The following is a 22,046-nucleotide window of genomic DNA, read 5'->3' on the forward strand; positions in this document are numbered from 1 at the left end:
ACGGACCTGAAGAACTGTAATATTCTGTTTCTCGGAAGAAGGACATGGATAATATACATCTCGCTGTTTTTCCATTCATCCTCTAGACCGGACGGCTGCCTCGGGTAAGATGAAGGGGGGAGGGGTGTGTCTCTTTGTTAACAACAGCTGGTGCGCGATGTCTAACATTAAGGAAGTCTCGAGTTTTTGCTCGCCCGGGTTACCATTTCTTTTCCGTAGCTGTCTATTTACCACCACAAACCGATGCTGGCACTAAGACTGCACTCAGCAAGCTTTATAGGGCCATAAGCAAACAAGAAAAAGCACACCCAGAGGCGGCGCTAACTCGTGGCCAGTGATTTTAATGCAGGGTAATAGAAATACGTTTTCATCTCATTTTTACCAGCATGTCACCTGTGCAACTAGAGGCGACAAAGCTCTAGATCACCTTTACTCCACACAGAAACACATACAAAGCTCTCCCTCGCCCTCCCTTTCGCAAATCTGACCATAACTCTATCCTCCTGATTCCTGCTTACAAACAAAAACTCAAACAGAAAGCACCAGTGACGCTCAATACGGAAGTGGTCTGATGAAGCAGATGCTAAGCTACAGAACTGTTTCGCTAGTACAGACTGGAATATGTTCCGGGATTCATCCGATAACATTGAGGAGTTTACCACATCAGTCACTGGCATCATTAATAAGTGCAGCGACGTCCCCACAGTGACTGTACGTACATATCCCAACCAGAAGCCATGAATTACAGGCAACATCGACACTGAGCTAAAGGCTAGAGCTGCCACTTTCAAGGAGCGGAACACTAATCCGGATGCTTATAAGAAATCTCGCTACGACCTCCGACTAGCCGAACAGGCAAAGCGTCAATACAGGACTAAGATCGAATCCTACTACGCCGGCTCTGATACTTGTCAAATATGGCAGGGCTTACAAACTATCATGAATTACAAAGGGAAACACAGCCGCAAGCTGTCCAATGATGCGAGCCTACCAGACAGGCTAAATGCCTTCTATGCTCGCTTCGAGGCAAGCAACACTAAATCATGCATGAGAGCACCAGCTGTTCCGGACGACTGTGTGATCTCGCTCTCCATAGCCAATGTGAGTAAACAAGTTAACATTCAAAAGGCCGCAGAGCCAGACGGATTACCAGGACGCGCACTCAAGAGCATGCGCTGACCAGCTGGCAAGTGTCTTCACTGACATTTTCAACCTCGCCCTGACCCAGTCTGTAACACCTACATGTTTCACCATAGTCCCTATGCCCAAGAATGCCAAGGTAACCTGTCTGTAAGTCGCTCTGGATAAGAGCGTCTGCTAAATGACTAAAATGTAAATGACTATCACCCCGTAGCACTCACATCTGTAGCCATGCAATGCTTTGAAAGGCTGGTCATGGCTCACATCAACACAATCATCCCAGACACCCTGGACCCACTCCAATTTGCATACCGCCCCAAAAGATTGACAGATGACGCAATCTCTATTGCACTCCACACTGCCCTCTCCCACCTGGACTAGAGGAACACCTATGTGAGAATGCTGTTCATTGACTACAGCTCAGTGTTCAACACTATAGTAGCTTCCAAGCTCATCACTAAGCTCAGGACCCTAGGACTGAACACCTCCCTTCATAACTGGATCCTGGACTTCCTGACGGGCCGCCCCCAAGTGGTGAGGGTAGGCTGCGTACGACTCCAACACTGTTACAGGCTTTGGTTTTTCCATTTATGTTTTGGAGGATGGACTTTAGCACGTATAGCTCGTTAGCACGTAGGGCGCACCGATTGGTCACCTCGTTTGTCATTATGTGTTACACCTGTGCTGGTTGCCATCTCATTTGTGGGAAGGTGTTTCACCTGTGCAGGCCCAGGTGCTATTTAAGAGTGGCTGGCCCAGTGCTCCAGTTGTCTTGAGAGATGCGGAGGGTTAACAGATGACTCTCCCTATTTTGATTTCTAGACAAACCTTCATCTCATTTCGTTTTGCTCCACCTTTTTGGTTTGCTTCCTGTCTTTTAGTTTGGTGTGGGTTTTTCTTTTGGTTTGCCTTTACTTAGGCAAATTTAGTCGGCGCTCATGGTGGGTGTCTTTTAGGTCCCAGTTGTTGTTGCTATGCAACTTTCAGTGGTCACCCCCACGAGTGTCTTTTAGAATCCCTCCTAAAACCCCACCTGTTTCATTTTGGTTGTTGTCAGTGACTCTTTGTTAGTTCCCTCTTCTTTTTGAGCGACACTAGGACGCTGCCAGGACAACAACCTCTCCCTCAACATCAGCAAGACAAAAGGAGCTGATCGTGGACTACAGGAAACCGAGGGCCGTGCACGCCCCCATCCACATTGACGGGGCTGTAGTGCTTCAAGTTCCTCGGTGTCCACATCACTAAGGAATTAACATGGTCCACACACACCAACACAGTCGTGAAGAAGGCACGACCACGCCTCTTCCCTCAGGAGGCTGAAAAGATTAGACCAGATCCTCAAAAAGTTCTACAGCTGCACCATTGAGAGCATTTTGACTGGCTGCATCACCGCTTGGTATGGCAACCGCTTGGCTTATGACTGCAAGGCGCCAGATAGGGTAGTGCATATGGCCCAGTACAGAGGAAGGCCCTAAAAACACTCCAGCCATCCAAGTCAGAGACTGTTCTCTCTACTACTGCACGGCAAGCGGTATCGATGCACCAAGTCTGGAACCTGAACAGTTTCAACCCTAATGCCATAACACTGCTAAATAGATAACCGAATAGCTATCCGGACTATCTGCATTCACTCCTTTGGCTCATCATATATGCTGCTGCTTATTATCTATCCTGCTGCCTAGTGACTTTACCCACCTACAGTGAGGGAAAAAAGTATTTGATCGCCTGCTGATTTTGTACGTTTTCCCACTGACAAAGAAATGATCAGTCTATAATTTTAATGGTAGGTTTATTTGAACAGTGAGAGACAGAATAACAACAACAAAATCCAGAAAAACGCATATCAAAAATGTTATAAATTGATTTGCATTTTAATTAGGGAAATAAGTATTTGACCCCCTTTCAATCAGAAAGATTTCTGGCTCCCAGGTGTGCTCCTAAACTGAGATTAGGAGCACACTCTTAAAGGGAGTGCTCCTAATCTCAGCTTGTTACCTGTATAAAAGACATCTGTCCACAGAAAAAAATCAATCAATCAGATTGCAAACTCTCCACCATGGCCAAGACCAAAGAGCTCTCCAAGGATGTCAGCGACAAGATTGTAGACCTACACAAGGCTGGAATGGGCTACAAGACCATCGCCAAGCAGCTTGGTGAGAAGGTGACAACAGTTGGTGCGATTATTCGCAAATGGAAGAAACACAAAATAACTGTCAATCTCCCTCGGCCTGGGGCTCCATGCAAGTTCTCACCTCATGGAGTTGCAATGATCATGAGAACGGTGAGGAAGCAGCCCAGAACTACACGGGAGGTTCTTGTCAATGATCTCAAGGCAGCTGGGACCATAGTCACCAAGAAACCAATTGGTAACACACTACGCCGTGAAGGACTGAAATCCTGCAGCGCCTGCAAGGTCCCCCTGCTCAAGAAAGCACATATACAGGGCAGTCTGAAATTTGCCAATGAACATCTGAATGATTCAGAGGAGAACTGGGTGAAGGTGTTGTGGTCAGATGAGACCAAAATCGAGCTCTTTGGCATCAACTCAACTCGCCGTGTTTGGAGGAGGAGGAATGCTGCCTATGACCCCAAGAACACCATCCCCACCGTCAAACATGGAGGTGGAAACATTATGCTTTGGGGGTGTTTTTCTGCTAAGGGGACAGGACAACTTCACCGCATCAAAAGGACGATGGACGGGGCCATGTACTGTCAAATATTGGGTGAGAACCTCCTTCCCTCAGCCAGGGCATTGAAAATGGGTCGTGGATGGGTATTCCAGCATGACAATGACCCAAACCACACGGCCAAGGCAACAAAAGAGTGGCTCAAGAAGAAGCACATTAAGGTCCTGGAGTGACCTAGCCAATCTCCAGACCTTAATCCCATAGAAAATCTGTGGAGGGAGCTGAAGGTTCGAGTTGCCAAACGTCAGCCTCGATACCTTAATGACTTGGAGAAGATCTGCAAAGAGGAGTGGGACAAAATCCCTCCTGAGATGTGTGCAAACCTGGTGGCCAACTACAAGAAACGTCTGACCTCTGTGTTTGCCAACAAGGGTTTTGCTACCAAGTACTAAGTAATGTTTTGCAGAGGGGTCAAATACTTATTTCCCTAATTAAAATGCAAATCAATTTATAACATTTTTGACATGCGTTTTTCTGGATTTTTTTATTGTTATTCTGTCTCTCACTGTTCAAATAAACCTACCATTAAAATTATAGACTGATCATGTCTTTGTCAGTGGGCAAACGTACAAAATCAGCAGGGGATCAAATACTTTTTTCCCTCACTGTATATGTACATATCTACCTCAATTACCTCGTACCCCTGCACATCGTCGCAGTATATAGCCAAGTTATCGTGCGTACGTGCGTGTAACCGCCCCGACCCCTGTCCCGGTTTGCATGGTGTCACATGCTAAGTGAAATATCTACCTACCTACCTTTACAGCAGATGACATCTATTGAGTCAGATGGCCTTTTACAACCTCTCATTACTGCTCTCATTGGCTAACCCTCTCTCATAGGCCCCTACCCATCTTAAAGACAGGAAGTCACTTTCAAGGAAGTGGCCTCTAAGAAATTGACACGTGTTTTTCCTATCATTGCAGGTGTGTCTGTGCATGTGGGGCATCTTACCTGGTCTCTCTTTGCCCGTTCCTTTACTCTCAGCCAGTTTCTGTATCAAACCCTCCACAGAGGTGTTCTCCATGTTCCCCAAAAACTCTGTATGGACCTGTAGAGGGACAACACAACAAACATAGGGTCAAGATGTGCACTTCGTTGACAGGTTGAGTAAGTTAGAGTTTTGTCCCCAAATTTCTATTATACACTGCTCAAAAAAATAAAGGGAACACTAAAATAACACATCCTAGATCTGAATGAATGAAATAATCTTATTAAATACTTTTTTCTTTACATAGTTGAATGTGCTGACAACAAAATCACACAAAAATGATCAACGGAAATCTAATTTATCAACCCATGGAGGTCTGGATTTGGAGTCACCCTCAAAATTAAAGTGGAAAACCACACTACAGGCTGATCCAACTTTGATGTAATGTCCTTAAAACAAGTCAAAATGAGGCTCAGTAGTGTGTGTGGCCTCCACGTGCCTGTATGACCTCCCTACAACGCCTGGGCATGCTCCTGATGAGGTGGCGGATGGTCTCCTGAGGAATCTCCTCCCAGACCTGGACTACAGCATCCGCCAACTCCTGGACAGTCTGTGGTGCAACGTGGTGTTGGTGGATGGAGCGAGACATGATGTCCCAGATGTGCTCAATTGGATTCAGGTCTGGGGAACGGGCGGGCCAGTCCATAGCATCAATGCCTTCCTCTTGCAGGAACTGCTGACACACTCCAGCCACATGAGGTCTAGCATTGTCTTGCATTAGGAGGAACCCAGGGCCAACCGCACCAGCATATGGTCTCACAAGGGGTCTGAGGATCTCATTTCGGTACCTAATGGCAGTCAGGCTACCTCTGGTGAGCACATGGAGGGCTGTGCGGCCCCCAAAGAAATGCCACCCCACACCATGACTGACCCACCGCCAAACCGGTCATGCTGGAGGATGTTGCAGGCAGCAGAACGTTCTCCACGGCGTCTCCAGACTCTGTCACGTCTGTCACATGTGCTCAGTGTGAACCTGCTTTCATCTGTGAAGAGCACAGGGCGCAAGTGGCGAATTTGCCAATCTTGGTGTTCTCTGGCAAATGCCAAACGTCCTGCACGGTGTTGGGCTGTAAGCACAACCCCCACCTGTGGACGTCGGGCCCTCATACCACCCTCATGGAGTCTGTTTCTGACCGTTTGAGCAGACACATGCACATTTGTGGCCTGCTGGAGGTCATTTTGCAGGGCTCTGGCAGTGCTCCTCCTGCTCCTCCTTGCACAGAGGCGGAGGTAGCAGTCCTGCTGCTGGGTTGTTGCCCTCCTACGGCCTCCTCCACGTCTCCTGATGTACTGGACTGTCTCCTGGTAGCGCCTCCATGCTCTGGACACTACGCTGACAGACACAGCAAACCTTCTTGCCACAGCTCGCATTGATGTGCCATCCTGGATGAGCTGTACTACCTGAGCCACCTGTGTGGGTTGTAGACTCCATCTCATGCTACCACTAGAGTGAAAGCACCACCAGCATTCAAAAGTGACCAAAACATCAGCCAGGAAGCATAGGAACTGAGAAGTGGTCTGTGGTCACCACCTGCAAAACCAGTCCTTTATTGGGGGTGTCTTGCTAATTGCCTATAATTTCCACCTGTTGTCTATTCCATTTGCACAACAGCATGTGAAATGTATTGTCAATCAGTGTTGCTTCCTAAGTGGACAGTTTGATTTTACAGAAGTGTGATTGACTTGGAGTTACATTGTGTTGTTTAAGTGTTCCCTTAATTTTTTTGAGCAGTGTATATATATATATATAACTTGTTTAGTTTATGGTTAGTGAATGCCATAATGTAGTTATTTTGTGAGATACTTCTCCTTATTAGCTGAAATCTAATTTTTTCAAAGCCATTTTAGCTGTCAACCTAGCTGTTCGGTCCGAACAGATTCACAAATCATGGGAATTTGTTGCGCTATGCAGAACGTTGTCTTCCTCCAAGGCACGTGTTGCTCGGCAACCCCCCTGAACAGGCCTGCTCACTCTTGATAAAGCCAGTGTAAGAAATGTGCTAACAAACGTTTGTGCTATGAAACTAAAATACCGCACACTGACCCAAAAAAAGGAATTTGCTAGTTTCATGATAGTGTTAGACAAAGCAAGGAAAGTGAACTTCAAAACGTGATGTAGTTTTATTGGAATTTGCAGCTGTTGTTGGTAAGTCATGAATCTGCTAGCTTCTGATATGACTTACTGAATCTTTATCTTGGAGTTTGTACTTTTGGGATTATTCCATTGGTTCCATTGTACAGGGCAAACTAAATCAAGCTCAGCTCAAGTATTTTCACATGTATTTGACCCTGGTATGGCATCAATCCAGTTAGGATTACATTAATAAAGGAATAAAGAACTTGAAGAACTGAAGGCAGAGTGACAGACACTTGGAATAAGACACACTTGCATGGGTGTTCACTGAGTCCACTGAGGGCTCACTCTGTGGTAGTAGTAACACTGGGAGGTACTGGTGCAAGAAAAAGAAAAAAAATGGGGCAGTGTATGTGTGGGTGCATGACAGAGAGTGTGTGTGCCTATATCTGTATGTTTGTGATAGTCATGTGTGAGACAGAGAGAAAGGGGGGAGAGTGTGTGTGTGTGTGTGTGTGTGTGTGTGTGTGTGTGTGTGTGTGTGTATTTGCTGTGTGGTGTGTGATGGCTTATGTTGTGTGATGGCTTATGTTGTGTGTGACAGCTCGTGTCCTTGGGGACCGCTCTCTGGGTGTCTCTGGTTTTAGAATGCTCAGAAGGAGTGACACATACAATATGGCTCTGTGCTTTTCACTGTATGCTCCCTCTAAAAGACTGTACTACCCAGCATTTGCTTCAATCTCGGTTTCAAAAAATAAAAAACATCTCTGTACAATGTGTCTCAATGGTCTGTGGAGACTGGCTTACATAATACATGTTGGTATGGTTTTGTTGTGTCGGTAGATTTGTTGTTGACAGAGCAGTCTCCTGATGCCCTCTGGGTGCTATCACAGGAAGGATGGTGTTTGTTTGTTTGTTTTGGATGTCAGTGTGTGTGTGTGCGTTTGTGCCGTGTGTGTGGATGTCAGTGGTTTGTGTGTGTGCCTGTGTGTCGGGGAAGGGTAAAAGGACCAGATAGTCCCTGTTCGTCATCTGACTGACTGTGCCATCTCGCCAAACGATTCAGATGTGCGTGATACTGTAAGCACAACAGAGTCCCTCCATCCACTATCAAGAACAAACATACACGCGGCCCCCCCCCCCTCCCTCCCTCCCTCCCTCCCTTCCTCCCTCCTGAGCCCCTCCGGCGAGGCGGAGTGCATTAGCCCCCTGTGCCCTCGCGGGGGGGTTGGGCGTAGGGGAGGCCGTGGCGAGGTCGAATGCTCACTCCAGCACACGCGATCTGTCAGGTGCTGCAGCCCTGCCGCTCGCTGTGTGCTGCTGCCATGAGGAAATGCACTAATGTCATCACCTGCGTCTCCCACACACACACACACACACACACACACACACACACACACACACACAGAACCCCCCTCCAACCCCTCTGTACCGCCAGTGATTTTTCACACATGCACAAACAAAACACACATCCGCACTCAAGGGCACTTTCCTCACACACAAATGCTCGCATACAAATACAAACATTGCACGCACAACAAACACACTACACACTACACACACACACTTGCCCTCCTGTGACTCTCTGCACAGCACGCAGGCATATCGTTGTAAAAATATGAACCCGAATAAACACGCAGTAGTAATGAAGTAGTACCAAATATTACTTTTAGTTATATTGTCCACATATAAATGAATAAGTGAATAAATAATCGTACATGCCACTTAGCAGAGGCTTTTTTCCCAAAGAAAATGACATATGGGTGGTCCCAGGAATCAAACCCAATATCTTGGCATTGCAAGCAGCATGCTCTACCAACTGAGCTACAGAGGACCACCTTCTCCTCTCAAACCACATTGTACCCTGTGGCCTCACATCCCCTCTCTACTTCCTCCCTTCTTCCCTCCTCTTTTCCCATGCAGTGGTCTTCAGTGGTTCTATTTAAGTCCAGAGAGTAGAGGGCTGAGACATGCAGACTGCCATGCCACTGTTTAGACCCCAGGTTAACAGGAAACTACACTTAACGCCAGGCTAGCCAGTGTGCCAAACAGCCAAGCTGGGGCTGTCTGCATGTCGGTAGACATTGGGGTCACCTGGCCAGTTAATGTATGTGTGTGTGTGTGTGTGTGTTTGAGTCACTAAACCGTATGAATTATTTAAGTGTGTTGATGTGCTTGGAAAATACGGATTGTTTAAGAGTACTTGACCATGTGTGTGGACAGTGCCATGTCCATTTGCGTGTGCAGAGGTGTCATGCCCATAGGGGCCACAAGGGCATGTCCCATTTGCCCTGTTTAAAAAAAATTTCAGATGTTAAATTAATTGCTAAAATTCATTTTTAAGCCCACGTTTTATCATAATTATTTATAAAAACATCTGTCAGTGGTATCTTTGAGGGGGCACACTGGACCAGGCAAAAGGTACCCCCCCCAATTCTCCCTAGTAAGTAGTTCCTTCCAAAGTGCACAACGGAGCAAAGAGACACAGCGTTTGATTTGATTTTAGCTGCCGGTGATGGGTAGGACTCACAGGAGGTATGTTTGTAAATTAATTTGATCAAGCTATGCAGCCTACTGATTCCTTCTTGATGAATAAATAAAACAAAAAATGTTTTGCTGTTTCTCTGTAATACTAGCCACCTAGCAATTTTATGAAGTTGGCTTTAGCTAGCCAGCTAGACTGGGAACCAATCTCCCAACCTCATAACTAGCTACCAAACCATTTCAGGCTATCAATCAAGTTAGAGTAGCTTGTCTATCTATCGTAGCTGGCATGCCTGCTGAAAATGTTGCTATACTTTAGAAAAGCAAGCAATTATAAAAGTAATAAGACTCACATTCCTTTCACTCTTTTACCCAGATTTTAGCAGAGAAGCATTTTTAAAAATGTTTTTAAAGCACCAGTCAAGAGGATACAGACCGCTCAAGAGGTATGCTTAGATATGCAGAAAGATACTTGGTTTAGAAGTCAATGGGGCGCCTTATGATAATATCATGATATTTCTGGATTAATTATGATACCCTGATATGTGCCTGTGTTGATGATGTATGTTATGATCCCATGTACTGTGTTGTCATTTGGATGTAATATCATAGGCATGTTAATGCAGTATATTGAGATGTGTGATTTACAACAGTCAGAATGACACCCTCATTGAAATGACAATTGAACAGATAAAGAGGTATGCTTAGATAACTTGTGCAAAAACTATATATAGATTTCTTTACAAGGAATTCAGCATAAAATATTATGGCTCTAGATTGCAGGAAAAAGCATTTTCCATCCCCACGCACTTTGTGCCCCCTCTAAAATAATGGGTGCATGACGCCCCTGTGCGGGTGTAAAGTATATTGACAGTATGTATATTTGTTTGTCTATAGTGCTGGTAAAGTAAGTGTACTGTATGCGTGCGTGTTTGAGTGTCTGTGGTCTAACTGATGACGCAGTATCTTGCACGATTAGTGGCCACATTCTCCCTCCCTTCCTCCGATCCCACCTCTCCCCCTCCCCTCCATCCCTCCAACTTGGTAATGGTGCTCGATTGCTCACACAGCCTGGTTTAAAGGGTATTCATCACGGAATCACAATTACTTGGGCTGCCTGCGCGTAATTTCCCAGCCGTTTGGAATAGCACTCACCCACCTTAAGGCTCTATTGTAATTAAGCCCAGCCTAGCCAGGCTAACACAGACAGGCAACTTTGTCTTTCTCCTGTTCAAATGCATTGTAAGACTGGAGCTTTAGGGTAGAGTGGGGCTGTGGCTCCCCCTGTGGACACTTCTGGGACTGCAGCAGCAACAGCCACTACACAGTACAAACACAGTGGAGCGGAGTTTCTTTTTGAGTTGTCTATTCCGTCAAGTAGTAAAACCTCTAGAATTTCTTTAACAATATCTACCACAGAAGATAAACCTTTGAGATGTTCAAAAAAAGGGTGATGACATGATGTTGTAATTGGAATGATCAACATTGTAATTATCACTGATTCAGTACTATATGTACAGTAAAATATCCACACTTCGTAAGATCAGAGTGAGATGCCTAGTACAGTTGGCATGCCGTGCCTCTGGTTGCATGTTGAAGGTGTTTTAGATTGGTTGAGAGGGAGTTTTGATCAGTTTTTAATTGGTTGGTATAAACCGCTGAATGGAAGGCTTCCTGGTTCTCAGTTAAACGATTAGAGTGATCAAAGACTCCACTAATTCATCTGACACACAGTGAACCCACTGAGCAAGGGGACAGGACACAAACCCAACCCCGCCCACAGGAATGTGTGTGTGTAAATGCACGTATGTGTGTGCGTGTTGACTCACCTCTCCGATCTGAACGTGTGTCTCGTCAACAGATTGTGCGTACGACTGAATGATATCCTTCATGTGAACGATGTGGCTCTCCTCGATGTCCTGAAATTTCTTGAACACAGAAAGAAAAACACAAAGGAGTAAATATGCAAATCAGCCACTTACACTTAGGTGTACCTAAACTACAGGAAAAAAAATATGCCAGTAGAAGAGTTAGGACCCAGAGTTTTCCCTGACCTTTGACCTGATCAGGAAAAACAGCCCCAGTGGAAGTGTTTTTTTTTGTTTTTTTACATCCATCTTGCGCAAGGCGTCTATCACATCACACGTAGAAAATTGTTGAAATGAAAACAAAGATTCACTAGAGGCTGGGTGATGGGGCAGGCAGTCCATTGGAGTAAATATGCAGTTACCTGCAGCTTAACGAGATACTTCAGGATTTTGGCAATGAGGCCCTTTATATACTTCCCCATAGTCATATGAACTTGTGGATACCAATTTATGTCTCAGTGTCCAGTATGAAGGAAGTTAGAGGTAGTTTCACGAGCCAATGCTAACTAGAGTTAGCGCAATGACTGGATACCTCAAACTTCCTTCACACTGGACACATAAAAATGGTATCCAAGAGCTCATCTGACTTTCAAAATACAGCCGGTATAATGAATTTTGACTATATCAACAATGGGACTAATGAAACAAATACCAAAATATCGTTTTTGGGTGGAATTGTCCTTTAAGCTGCAGGTCCAGTTGACTACCTGCCCCTCTCCCAGCCTCTAGTGAATCTTTATTTTCATTTCAACAACTTTCTATTTGTGATGTGCTAGACGCCTTGCGAAAGATGGACGTAAAAATAATCTGATTGGGCTGATTTACTTGATCATTTCTTGCTTTAGCTTTCTGCTCCTCTGATCGCAGAATCTTTAACACATATTTTTAACCGTACAATTATTTCAGGTACCATCCCTTGGGTCTGCAAATATATATACACTCCCCCCTTCAGAAAGGTGGTGACCCGTGTGACCTAAATAATTATCGCCCCATTTCCAAACTGTCTTGCCTAGCAAAAATTATAGAATCCTTGGTAAATACTCAACTTAATTCTATTTATCTACGAAATATATACTAAATATACACCAGTCAGGTTTCAGACCAGGTCATATAACCATTTCTGCTACTTCTTTGGTTTTAAATTATGTTCTTAATTGTTTGGATAAGAAGAAACACTGTGCGGCCCTTTTTATTGGCCTCTCTAAAGCCTTTGACACTTAAAAAAAAATAAAAATAATAATTTCACCTTTATTTAACCAGGTAAACCAGTTGAGAACAAGTTCTCATTTACAACTGCGACCTGGCCAAGATAAAGCAAAGCAGTGCGATAAAAACAACAACACAGAGTTACATATGGGGTAAAACAAAACAAAGTCAAAAATACAACAGAAATACATATATATACAGTGTGTGTAAATGTAGCAAGTTATGGAGGTAAGGCAATAAATAGGCTATAGTGCAAAATAATTACAATTAGTATTAACACTGGAATGCTAGATGTGCAGAAGAGGATGTGCAAATAGAGATACACTGTGGACTACTCATTACTTATTCAGAGGCTTTCATCAATTGGCCTGGACCTGACTGTGTGTAGCTGGTTTGAACATTATTTAAAAAAGGACAGAACACAGTGTGTATTTACTGGTGGTGTTAAATCAGGTTTTCTGGACATAACAAAGGGTATTCCACAGGGATCGATTCTTGGTCAGATTCATTTCACTATTTACATGAACAATATTGGTTTATCTGTTAAAAAAAAACTAACTTTCACTTGTATGCAGATGACAATGTGGTGTATACTCAAATCAAATCAAATCAGGCTATATCAGAGCTTCAATAAGCCTTTATTGCCCTGCAGAAAGCAGGTATATTTAAAGACTAGTATATTGATGTGTTGCACACTCAATGTCTATAAAGCACTCTTGCATAAACTTCTGCCATACCTTACCTCATGTTAACCTTCAGACGTATAAGTTACCAGACCCGAACTCAGGGATGGCTAACCCTGGAGATCCATTCAATCTCCACCGAGTGAAGTAAATCTGCTTTTAGTTTTTTTTGCGCCTCTCATGTGGAATGAATTCCAAAACTCCTTAAAGTTGGTGGAGCTGGTGCCTCTAGAGCAAGTCAGGCAGCTGTTAGAGGGCCTTTTTACTGAAGAATGTGTTTGTTTCATACGATTGTGTTTTGCTTTTCGTGTTTGCTTTCCATGTATTGTGTAATTGATGTGTATATAGATAGGCTACGTAGCCTATAGTGTAATTGTTGTTTATTGATGTGTTGATGCAGGGCTCATCTGCAAAAGAGGCCGTGGTCTCAGCATGACTCCCTGCTTAAATAAAGGTTAAAAAAAATAAAGGAAACACCAACATAAAGTGTCTTAGTAGGGCGTTAGGTCACCACGAGCCACCAGAACAGCATCAATGTGCCTTCGTGTGCATGTGTGTAGCTTATAGATAACCTATATAACTAAGACAAATATTTTTTGTCTTAGTTTTTTTTTAGACCAGGTCAGGAAAAACTCTGGGCTCTGTCACGGGTTACGAAAAGAGGAATTCAAAGAGTATGTGTACAACAGAACATGTGCACCGTGTCCAATACAGGAAACACAGCGCAGAAGGATTACTCTTGGATTCATAAAAACACATGTATACATTTCCCTAAAGACTTCCTCTTTGTGCCCTGGCCACTTCCTTCTTGTGTGTGTTGTCTCTATTTGGGTGGTCTGGAAACGAAGGCACACCAACACAGATCCCCCTGGAGCACAAGGTGCCAATTATCCAGGGTGGGCCAGCCATGAGATACACGGAGCAGGCTCATCTCTGGTCTCTGGGTTTGGAGCGGTCTCTGTGTGTGTGTGTGTGTGTGTGTGTGGCTGGGCTCTAAATGCTGGTGTTTACTCCCATCTAGGGCTGGCTCTGGCTGAAGAGAGTTTGGGGTAAACCGAGGAGAAGGACTATAAATAATCATAAACTGCAAAATCACAGCGTGGCTAGAGGGGAAGATGAGCGTGCATGACCGCATAAACACACACACACGCTCACAAGCTCGTAAAATGTGCACAAGCATAGATATAGGCAATTTCATATTCTCTCACACACACACATCCATGATTGCGCCAGCAAACACTACCACATTTAGTGGACACACACAAACACATGACACACAGAGTTCATTCACAGATGAGCACACATGCATAAACCCCCAGCATTCACGTCAGCCTCCAGACACACTCAGACAGAGTCAGACAGACAGATAAGAGCCACAAACCCGAAACACACACATGCAAGTGACGTCACAGAACACATGTGCCCGCGCCGTGCTTCTAAGTCATGTGAACGTGTTGAATTTGAGATGAGCCGTAGACTGTGATCTTAGGAAGCAGAGCTGTCCTGCTGTTTTCTCTGGGGGAAAACAGAAACGCTCCCCTAACTCAAACCAGTTTGGCTGTGTGGCTCGCTGCGGTGCAGGAGTATATGGAGGGCCAAATTCTGTTGATCTGATTTTAATTTGGAGTTTATCTAATCAGTCGTTCAGATGGTTCCAATCAGAGTTTTCCACAATGATTCCGTTAGGGAGGAAAAAACAAGCTTTAAAGATGATAAAGGGCATGGAAAGCAGAACACACACAGCACGGAATACTGAGCGGTGGACACACACACACACACACACACACACACACAGCGAGGCCCTTAGAACATGCACATAAGAGTACAGTACACCACACACACAAAAAAGAAACACACAACCACATTCTCCTGTGGTACTAGAAAGTGCACAGAATAACTAAATCACACAAACCCACACCTGTGCAGTTTCAGCCATCTTCTGTTCAAACTCGGACTTGGCTGTGGCGTATTTCTCCACAAGGCCCTTGTAGGCTTCTGTGGCTTTCTTGGCCTTCACTCCCGCCTGCAGAAACACAGAGAGACAGACGGACAACAGGAAAATGGCCACGTGTTCTCATGGGTCACCATCATTCCTCTATGGAGCAACAGATCTCACCAGAGCAGAGACACCAAACTACTACAGTATGTGATTCAGAAACAGATTGGGGCAGTAAACGGACCTTCTGGCTTTACTATTACGAATGTACATAATGACAGACTGGGTTGTAAGATCTCGCTGAAATGGAGACAGAGAATGGGCTAGTGATAGGAGGTATTGGGAACCTACAGCTGCCCACTTCCGATCTTCTGTTGTCTACCCGTGATTTCCCCACCCTCCCACCTTGTCCACATCGTCTGTGTGGCTCTCTCCTAGAGTAGTTTGGTCTAGTGTACTTAAGTCTAGTGTAGTGTACCTTGTCCACTTCTCTCTGTGTGGCTCCCTCCTTGCGGAGTCTCTCCTGCTCCACAGTTTTGGCGTTGTAGTTCTCCTTGGACTTCTGTAAGGCCACCCCGGTCGTCTGGATGGTCTGTACTGCCCCATTAGTGGATGCCACTTCCTCCTTCGTCTGAACAAGACAGAGGGAGGGGTAAGACAACAACCATTAAAACAATTTCAAAACACATTCATTTTAGTGTAGCTTGAAAAGCCATTTATTGAAACCACTTAATGGCAACAAAAGATAATTCAAATAGAAGAGATTGGTTAAAACCACATATTCACATGAAGAGAGAGAGAGAGAGATAGGCGCTGTGTGTGACACCACTTTTGTTATGCTGAAAGCACAAACACGTCTCTGCTGCTAATTCACAGTCACTGTTTCGTTAGTTAGATTGAGAACTTTCATACTGGCCCCCCCGTGGGAATCGAACCCACAACCCTGGCGTTGCAAATGCCATGCTCTACCAACTGAGCTACATCCCTGCCGGCCATTCCCTCCCCTACCCTGGACGACGCTGGGCCAATTGTGCGCCGCCCCATGGGTCTCCCAGTCGCGCCTGGCTACGACAGAGCCTGGATTCGAACCACTTAGACCACTGCGCCACTCGGGAGTCTGACTCGAGCAGAGAAGTGTGTAAAATGCAGGCTTCAAACCACAGCCCTGGCACGACAGCAACAACTAGCCTAGCTACTGCTGATCAGCAGACTTTGGCAGGCTAACAGACTGATCAAACACAGCTATGCTTTGTTACTCTCTAGAGAAATGAAATGATTCATCAAAAGCAGAACCTCCTGGTTCCTTTATAAGGCTACTCTAAAGTAGTGAGATCATGTCTGCAAGCTGATCGTGGTGAGATCATTCAGGATGGGCCATTTTCTATAACAGAATCAATAAAAGCCAATAGAACTCAGAACGGGTAAACACATTACGCGTTAACTGGAAGATGGGTCAGATCCGGCTGACTCCACAAGCAGGGAGGGAAGACAGAGACTGATAAAGCTCAACAGCTACACAGTGTGGCTACTCCAGGCAGGACAGTGAATCTCCAACAGAACACACGCATTCTCTCCAGAATCAGTAGAATCACTCTACTAAAACTCTTCCCCATAGCGGTGACTGAAAGGAATCAACTTTATTGACCTTCAGAGGGTGAACATAGGTTTGTCCCCAGCAGCAGCCTACCCAGACAAACAGTACAAACACACAGGCATACAGAGCACAGGAACCAGCAAGGACAGACTAGCTGATGCCTAAAGGAACAAAGTAGAGGTCCTCTGAAGCTCAGTTGGTAAGGCATGGCTTTGGCGCTTGCAATGCCAGGATAGTGGGTTCGATTCCCGGCTCCAATCATACATTCAAAATGTATGCACGTATGACAAAGTTGCTTTTGAAAAAATATATATTAGTGTGTTGTTGTGTGCAGTTCTCCATGCCATACCTTTTTGTGGACCTTGGCCTGGTCATCCACATACTTCTGCACATCTTTGATGAGCTCCTGTAGCTTCCTCACTAACTCCAGGTGGCAGCTGGCCAGCTTCTCTGTGGACGTCTTAAACACATCCCACACCGGGGCAAATGTCCTGCAGGACACGTGCACACACACTTTATTAACTGGAGTGTGTTCAGTAGAGCATTCTTTCAGACTTGTCTTATCCTTAAATAGGGAGGGTTGATATGGAATACAAACTCATCCCTCTTCACCTGACCTGACTCTCTAGGTGTGTGTGTGTGTGTGTTCTTCTATCCTTGTGGGGACCTAAAATCCCCAAAGTCCCCACAAGGATAGTAAAACAAGGAAAATTCTCCCTTGTGGGGACATTTCCCACATCCCCATGAGGACAAATACTATTTTAAGCTTTGGGGTTAAGGTAAGGTTTAGGGAAAATAGGATTTTGAATGGAAATTAATTTTAGGTCCCCAGAAGGATAGAAGAACATAATGTGTGTGTGTGTCTTACCCAAGCTGAGAGAAGTTGCCAGCTGACTTGGCAAGTTTGGTCATTGACCTGGCATAGACCTCTTCTATGGTAGCCCTAGAGGGACAAAACACATCACGTCATTACCTTCATCATTTTTACCTACTGAATCAGTAACATCACTCAGTATGCGTTCCAAATGGATTCCATATATAGCGCACTACTTTTGACCCTATGGGCCCTAGTCAAAAGCAGTGCACTATATAGGGAATAGGGTGCCATTTGGGATTGAGCCTCAGTCTCTTCTGAATCAGTTCAACCAATATAAATCCATCAACACAGTACTAAAAGCCCTCAAAATCTCTACCAGTTGTAATGAGTTTTAATTGAGTGACTACAACAAGTACTGTACATGTAAGCCAAAGCACAAGACAACTCCACTCCCACAAAACACACACACACACACACGTCTGACTGCAGGCACAAAGTTGAGTGTTGGTTGGGCTTTGCTTTGACTAAGTGTGGCTCATCGAGTAGTGAGCTCTGCTCGTCACGGCCTCCTATCTAGTGTCATGTCGAAGCCTTCCCTCCCTCATCATCCCCCCGTTCTCCTGCATGGAAGTGACAGAAGTAAAAACTTAAAACGTTGGTTTAGTGGAGGCCTGAATTATGCATGTGTCATTTACTCAGCCTGCCACTGCAGTCACGTCAGCACAGGAGGAGAGGAGGGTCAGTGAGGGGGAACTAGAGCAAGCACGCATTCGCACACGTGCGGGCAGGCAGGCACGCACGTACTCAGGCAGGCACAAAGACAGAACACTAGCATGCACGAAAGCACACGCACATTCTGACTAGGAGTACAACAAACACGTGTGCCAAGTTACATGCACAAGCCTTCTACCTTTGCTAACAGACAGTGTAACTTAGCCTAGATGCACGGGAACGCAACCAAAGAAGGTTTATAGAATGTATTCTTGACAGGTTACCATGGTTGGTCATCCTTATCAGTCGTGGCATACTCTCTCTATATCCTCACCCCAGGAATAATAATTTGTCCAGTTCCCAAATCCACAACTCAAGGCTCTCACAAAGACACACACACAGGAAATGCCATGACTCCACAGAGAATAAACATACTCCAGGTGTGTAAATACCCTCTGGGCCAAGACAATTCTCCCTTCCAAAAAGCCAATTTATGCTTGATCCGAAATTGTGGTCGGAGGCTCCGTACAGATGGTGTGACGCAATTGCGGAGCCTCCGGAGGCACGCAGAGGCCAAATTAACATCTGTACCGCATTGCCATGCGCCTCTCAAATTTTGTAACAATGCAGGGCTCAGTATAACTCTGTATTAACATGATTGGTTGATGGTAGGTGGGGTGGGAGGTCCTGTATAAACACAAACTCACGTCCATGAGAACTTCCTCCACAACAGCTCTGCGCTGCTCTGCAAAGTGTATAGAAGTATGAATGACCGGTCTTCTGCAGAGGCCGTATCACCATAAATGCTGCATGGCCAATGCAGACGTTGGATTGACCGTGCAGCGCCTTTGACTCACACAGACCTGCCTGCACCCCTCCACTCCAAACTCAAACACTCAAACTCAAAGTTACTGACCAAACCTCTTTCAAATCTATTTATCTTTGACTTATACACTGATTGTACAAAACATTAAAGACACCTGCTCTTTCCTTGACGTAGACTAACCAGGTGAAAGCTATGATCCCTTATTGATGTCACTTGTTAAATCCACTTCAAATCAGTGTAGATGAAGGTGGAGGAGACAGGTCAAAGAAGGATTTTAATGCCTTGAGACAATTGAGACATAGATTGTGTATTTGTGCCATTCAGAAGTTGAATGGGCAAGACTAAATATTTAAGTGCCTTTGAACGGAGTATGGTAGTAGGTGCCAGGCGCACCGGTTTGTGTCAAGAACTGCAACGCTGCTGGGTTTTTCACGCTCAACAGTTTCCAGTGTGTATCAAGAATGATCCACCACCCAAAGAATATCCAGCCAACTTGGCACAACTGTGGGAAGCATTAGAGTCAACATAGGCCAGCATCCCTGTGGAACGCTTTCAACACCTTGTAGAGTCCATGCCCCGACCAATTAAGGCTGTTCTGATGGCAAAAGGGGGGGGTGCAACTCAATATTAGGAAGTCGGTCCTTAAAGTTTTGTACACTCAATGTACAGATAGATACAAGTGAACAACTCCCTGCAGGACGAATATTGGTTGTGTGTTTGAGAGGCCTGGGAAACAGGCCACAGTCATTGTAGCAGGCTATCGCTTTACACAATTCGGTGCATGTCTGTTTCTGGCCACCAGAGGGAGCCACAGTGTAGTGTTCCTGAGAGATATGAGAGACATCCTCAATGGAACAGTTGCAGAAAACCCAGATCCAATCAACATGTCAAGACTGATACTGATGAGTAGGTAGGTGTGCAAGATGAGTTTCAGTTACACAGAGGAGTAAAGATATAGCATAGGCTTAATCCTGAGATGTAGGCTAGTAAGCTACCCGTCTACACCACAGGCCGTGTCTACACTTGACACTTACATGGGACTTCTGCTATCAGAATACAAAGATCGTATTGAAAAGTCGGGTCTAGTCGCACAAAAGTCGCATTGTGGTCTGATTGTGTTCAGGTCTGGCTGACCACCTCAGGAGGTGGTCAGGGACGCATTGTGTGCGGATTTCTACTCAGTCTGGACGCAAATCAGGCTACCGAAAGTGCATAAAGTGGGCGACGTCATCAGCACTCCGCCCACAAGTCTCCAGAAAACGTGTGTTTTTGGAGCGAGGCACCTTTTCATTATAATGTTGGAGCAAATGCGTTCCTAGCGTGTGAAGAACGTGTTTGCTGGCCTTATACATTCTAGCCAGCTGGGGAAATGTTTTTTGTTGTTGTTGGACTAGAGCTATGCTAACCGGTTTGGGTTGCGGAAATGTAGGGGGACATGAACAAAGGCAAATAAAAAAATATGTTTTTATTTGTTAAGGAACTCAGGTTGTGCTTTCAAATGACTCTTGAAAGGTTTAATAGTAGAATGCACAAGGTGCAATTTCGAAATTGGGTAGTGCATAAGCAGTTTCCCTCTTGTCATGTCACTCATTGCAGACCTTAGAGAGCTACACTGAACAAAAAGATCAATGCAAAATGTAAAGTGTTTGTCCCATGTTTCATAAGCTGAAATAAAAGATCACAGAAATGTTCCATATGCACAAAAAGCGTATTTCTCTCAAATGTTGTGCACAAATTTGATTACATCCCTGACAGGTGTGGCATATCAAGAAACTGATTAAACAGCATGATCATTACACAGGTGCACCTTGTGCTGGGGACAATAAAAAAGGCCACTCTAAAATGTGCAGTTGTCACACAACACAATAGCACAGATGTCTCAAGTTTTGAGGGAGCATGGAATTGGCATGCTGACTGCAGGAATGTCCACCAGAGCTGTTAGCATTGTGAACGGAGTGCCCCATGGTAGCCGTGGGGTTATGGTATGGCCAGACATAAGTTACGGACAACGAACACAATTGCATCTTATCGATTGGCAATTTGAATGCACAAAAATACCGCGACGAGATACTGAGGCCCATTGTGAGGCCCATTTTTGTAAAGGTATCTGTGACCAACAGATGCATATCTGTATTCCCTGTCATGTGAAATCAATAGATTAGGGCCTAATGAATTTATTTCAATTGACTGATTTCCTCATATGAACTGTAACAGTAAAATCTTTGAAATTGTTGCATGTTGCGTTTATATTTTTTGTTCAGTATATTTATAACTTATAACCTATATGCATTTTGTAGCGGCACATCCCCCCTAAGTCTGCCACCGCTGCTGAAAAAAATCCTAGGGGAAACACTGGTTCCCCAATGATGAAAGGGTAGCATGAGAAAAAACAACAACAGTGTATTAAAAAAAGGTGTCTGAGTGATGATCATTTTTGTATGGACCAGCCCAGGCTGAAGGTACGCTTTGGAATTCCTGTAGAATTCCACCAGGAAACCTTTAGCAGATGAGGTTATAAAAATAGAGCTCAGACACAATGAAAGACATCTCAAGGTGTGAGAGGAATTATCAAGGAAGGTAGAATTAAGGTTTTATTATGGTTTAGACGCTACAGGTATGCAGTCCACTATACCAGTGTTTACAGTCTATGGTGTGGCCTAAATAGGCCTAAGCCTGTGTGAATAGGCTACACCGGACACCTTCCACAGTAATTCCTTAGGTTGGATTAACCAAATCGGGTTTGCTCCTGGGTGATATAAAATGCTGCAATATTAATCTAGTATACCAAAACATTAGGACCCCGCCCCCCACCCCCATTCTTCATACACACAGGAAACTGTTGAGCGTGAAGAACTAACCCGGCAGAGTTGCAGTTCTTGACACACTCAAACCGGTAAGCCTGGCACCTACTACCATACCCCGTTCAAAGGCACTTAAATATTGTGTCTTATCCACCCTCTGAATGGCACACATACACAATCCATGTCTCAATTGTCTCAGGTCTTAAAAATCCTTCTTTAACCTGTCCC

The 22,046-nt window shown here is 44.9% G+C and overlaps 1 protein-coding gene across 4 annotated transcripts in view; it reads right to left on the minus strand.

Moving 5' to 3' along the window:
* fcho2 (FCH and mu domain containing endocytic adaptor 2) overlaps positions 1-22,046 on the minus strand; it is a 95,071-nt gene that overhangs the window by 44,753 nt on the left and 28,272 nt on the right. For all 4 annotated transcript variants that reach the window (XM_045208038.1, XM_045208039.1, XM_045208037.1 and 1 more), the window contains exons 3-8: positions 17,532-17,606; positions 17,013-17,154; positions 15,548-15,700; positions 15,052-15,156; positions 11,206-11,304; positions 4,782-4,878 (exon numbers count right to left, since the gene is read on the minus strand). In XM_045208038.1, the coding sequence (XP_045063973.1) occupies positions 4,782-4,878; positions 11,206-11,304; positions 15,052-15,156; positions 15,548-15,700; positions 17,013-17,154; positions 17,532-17,606 (671 nt within the window). The remainder of the gene's footprint in view (positions 1-4,781; positions 4,879-11,205; positions 11,305-15,051; positions 15,157-15,547; positions 15,701-17,012; positions 17,155-17,531; positions 17,607-22,046) is intronic.

Source organism: Coregonus clupeaformis, chromosome 27 (assembly GCF_020615455.1).
Source record: "Coregonus clupeaformis isolate EN_2021a chromosome 27, ASM2061545v1, whole genome shotgun sequence".
NCBI classification, from domain to species: domain Eukaryota; kingdom Metazoa; phylum Chordata; class Actinopteri; order Salmoniformes; family Salmonidae; genus Coregonus; species Coregonus clupeaformis.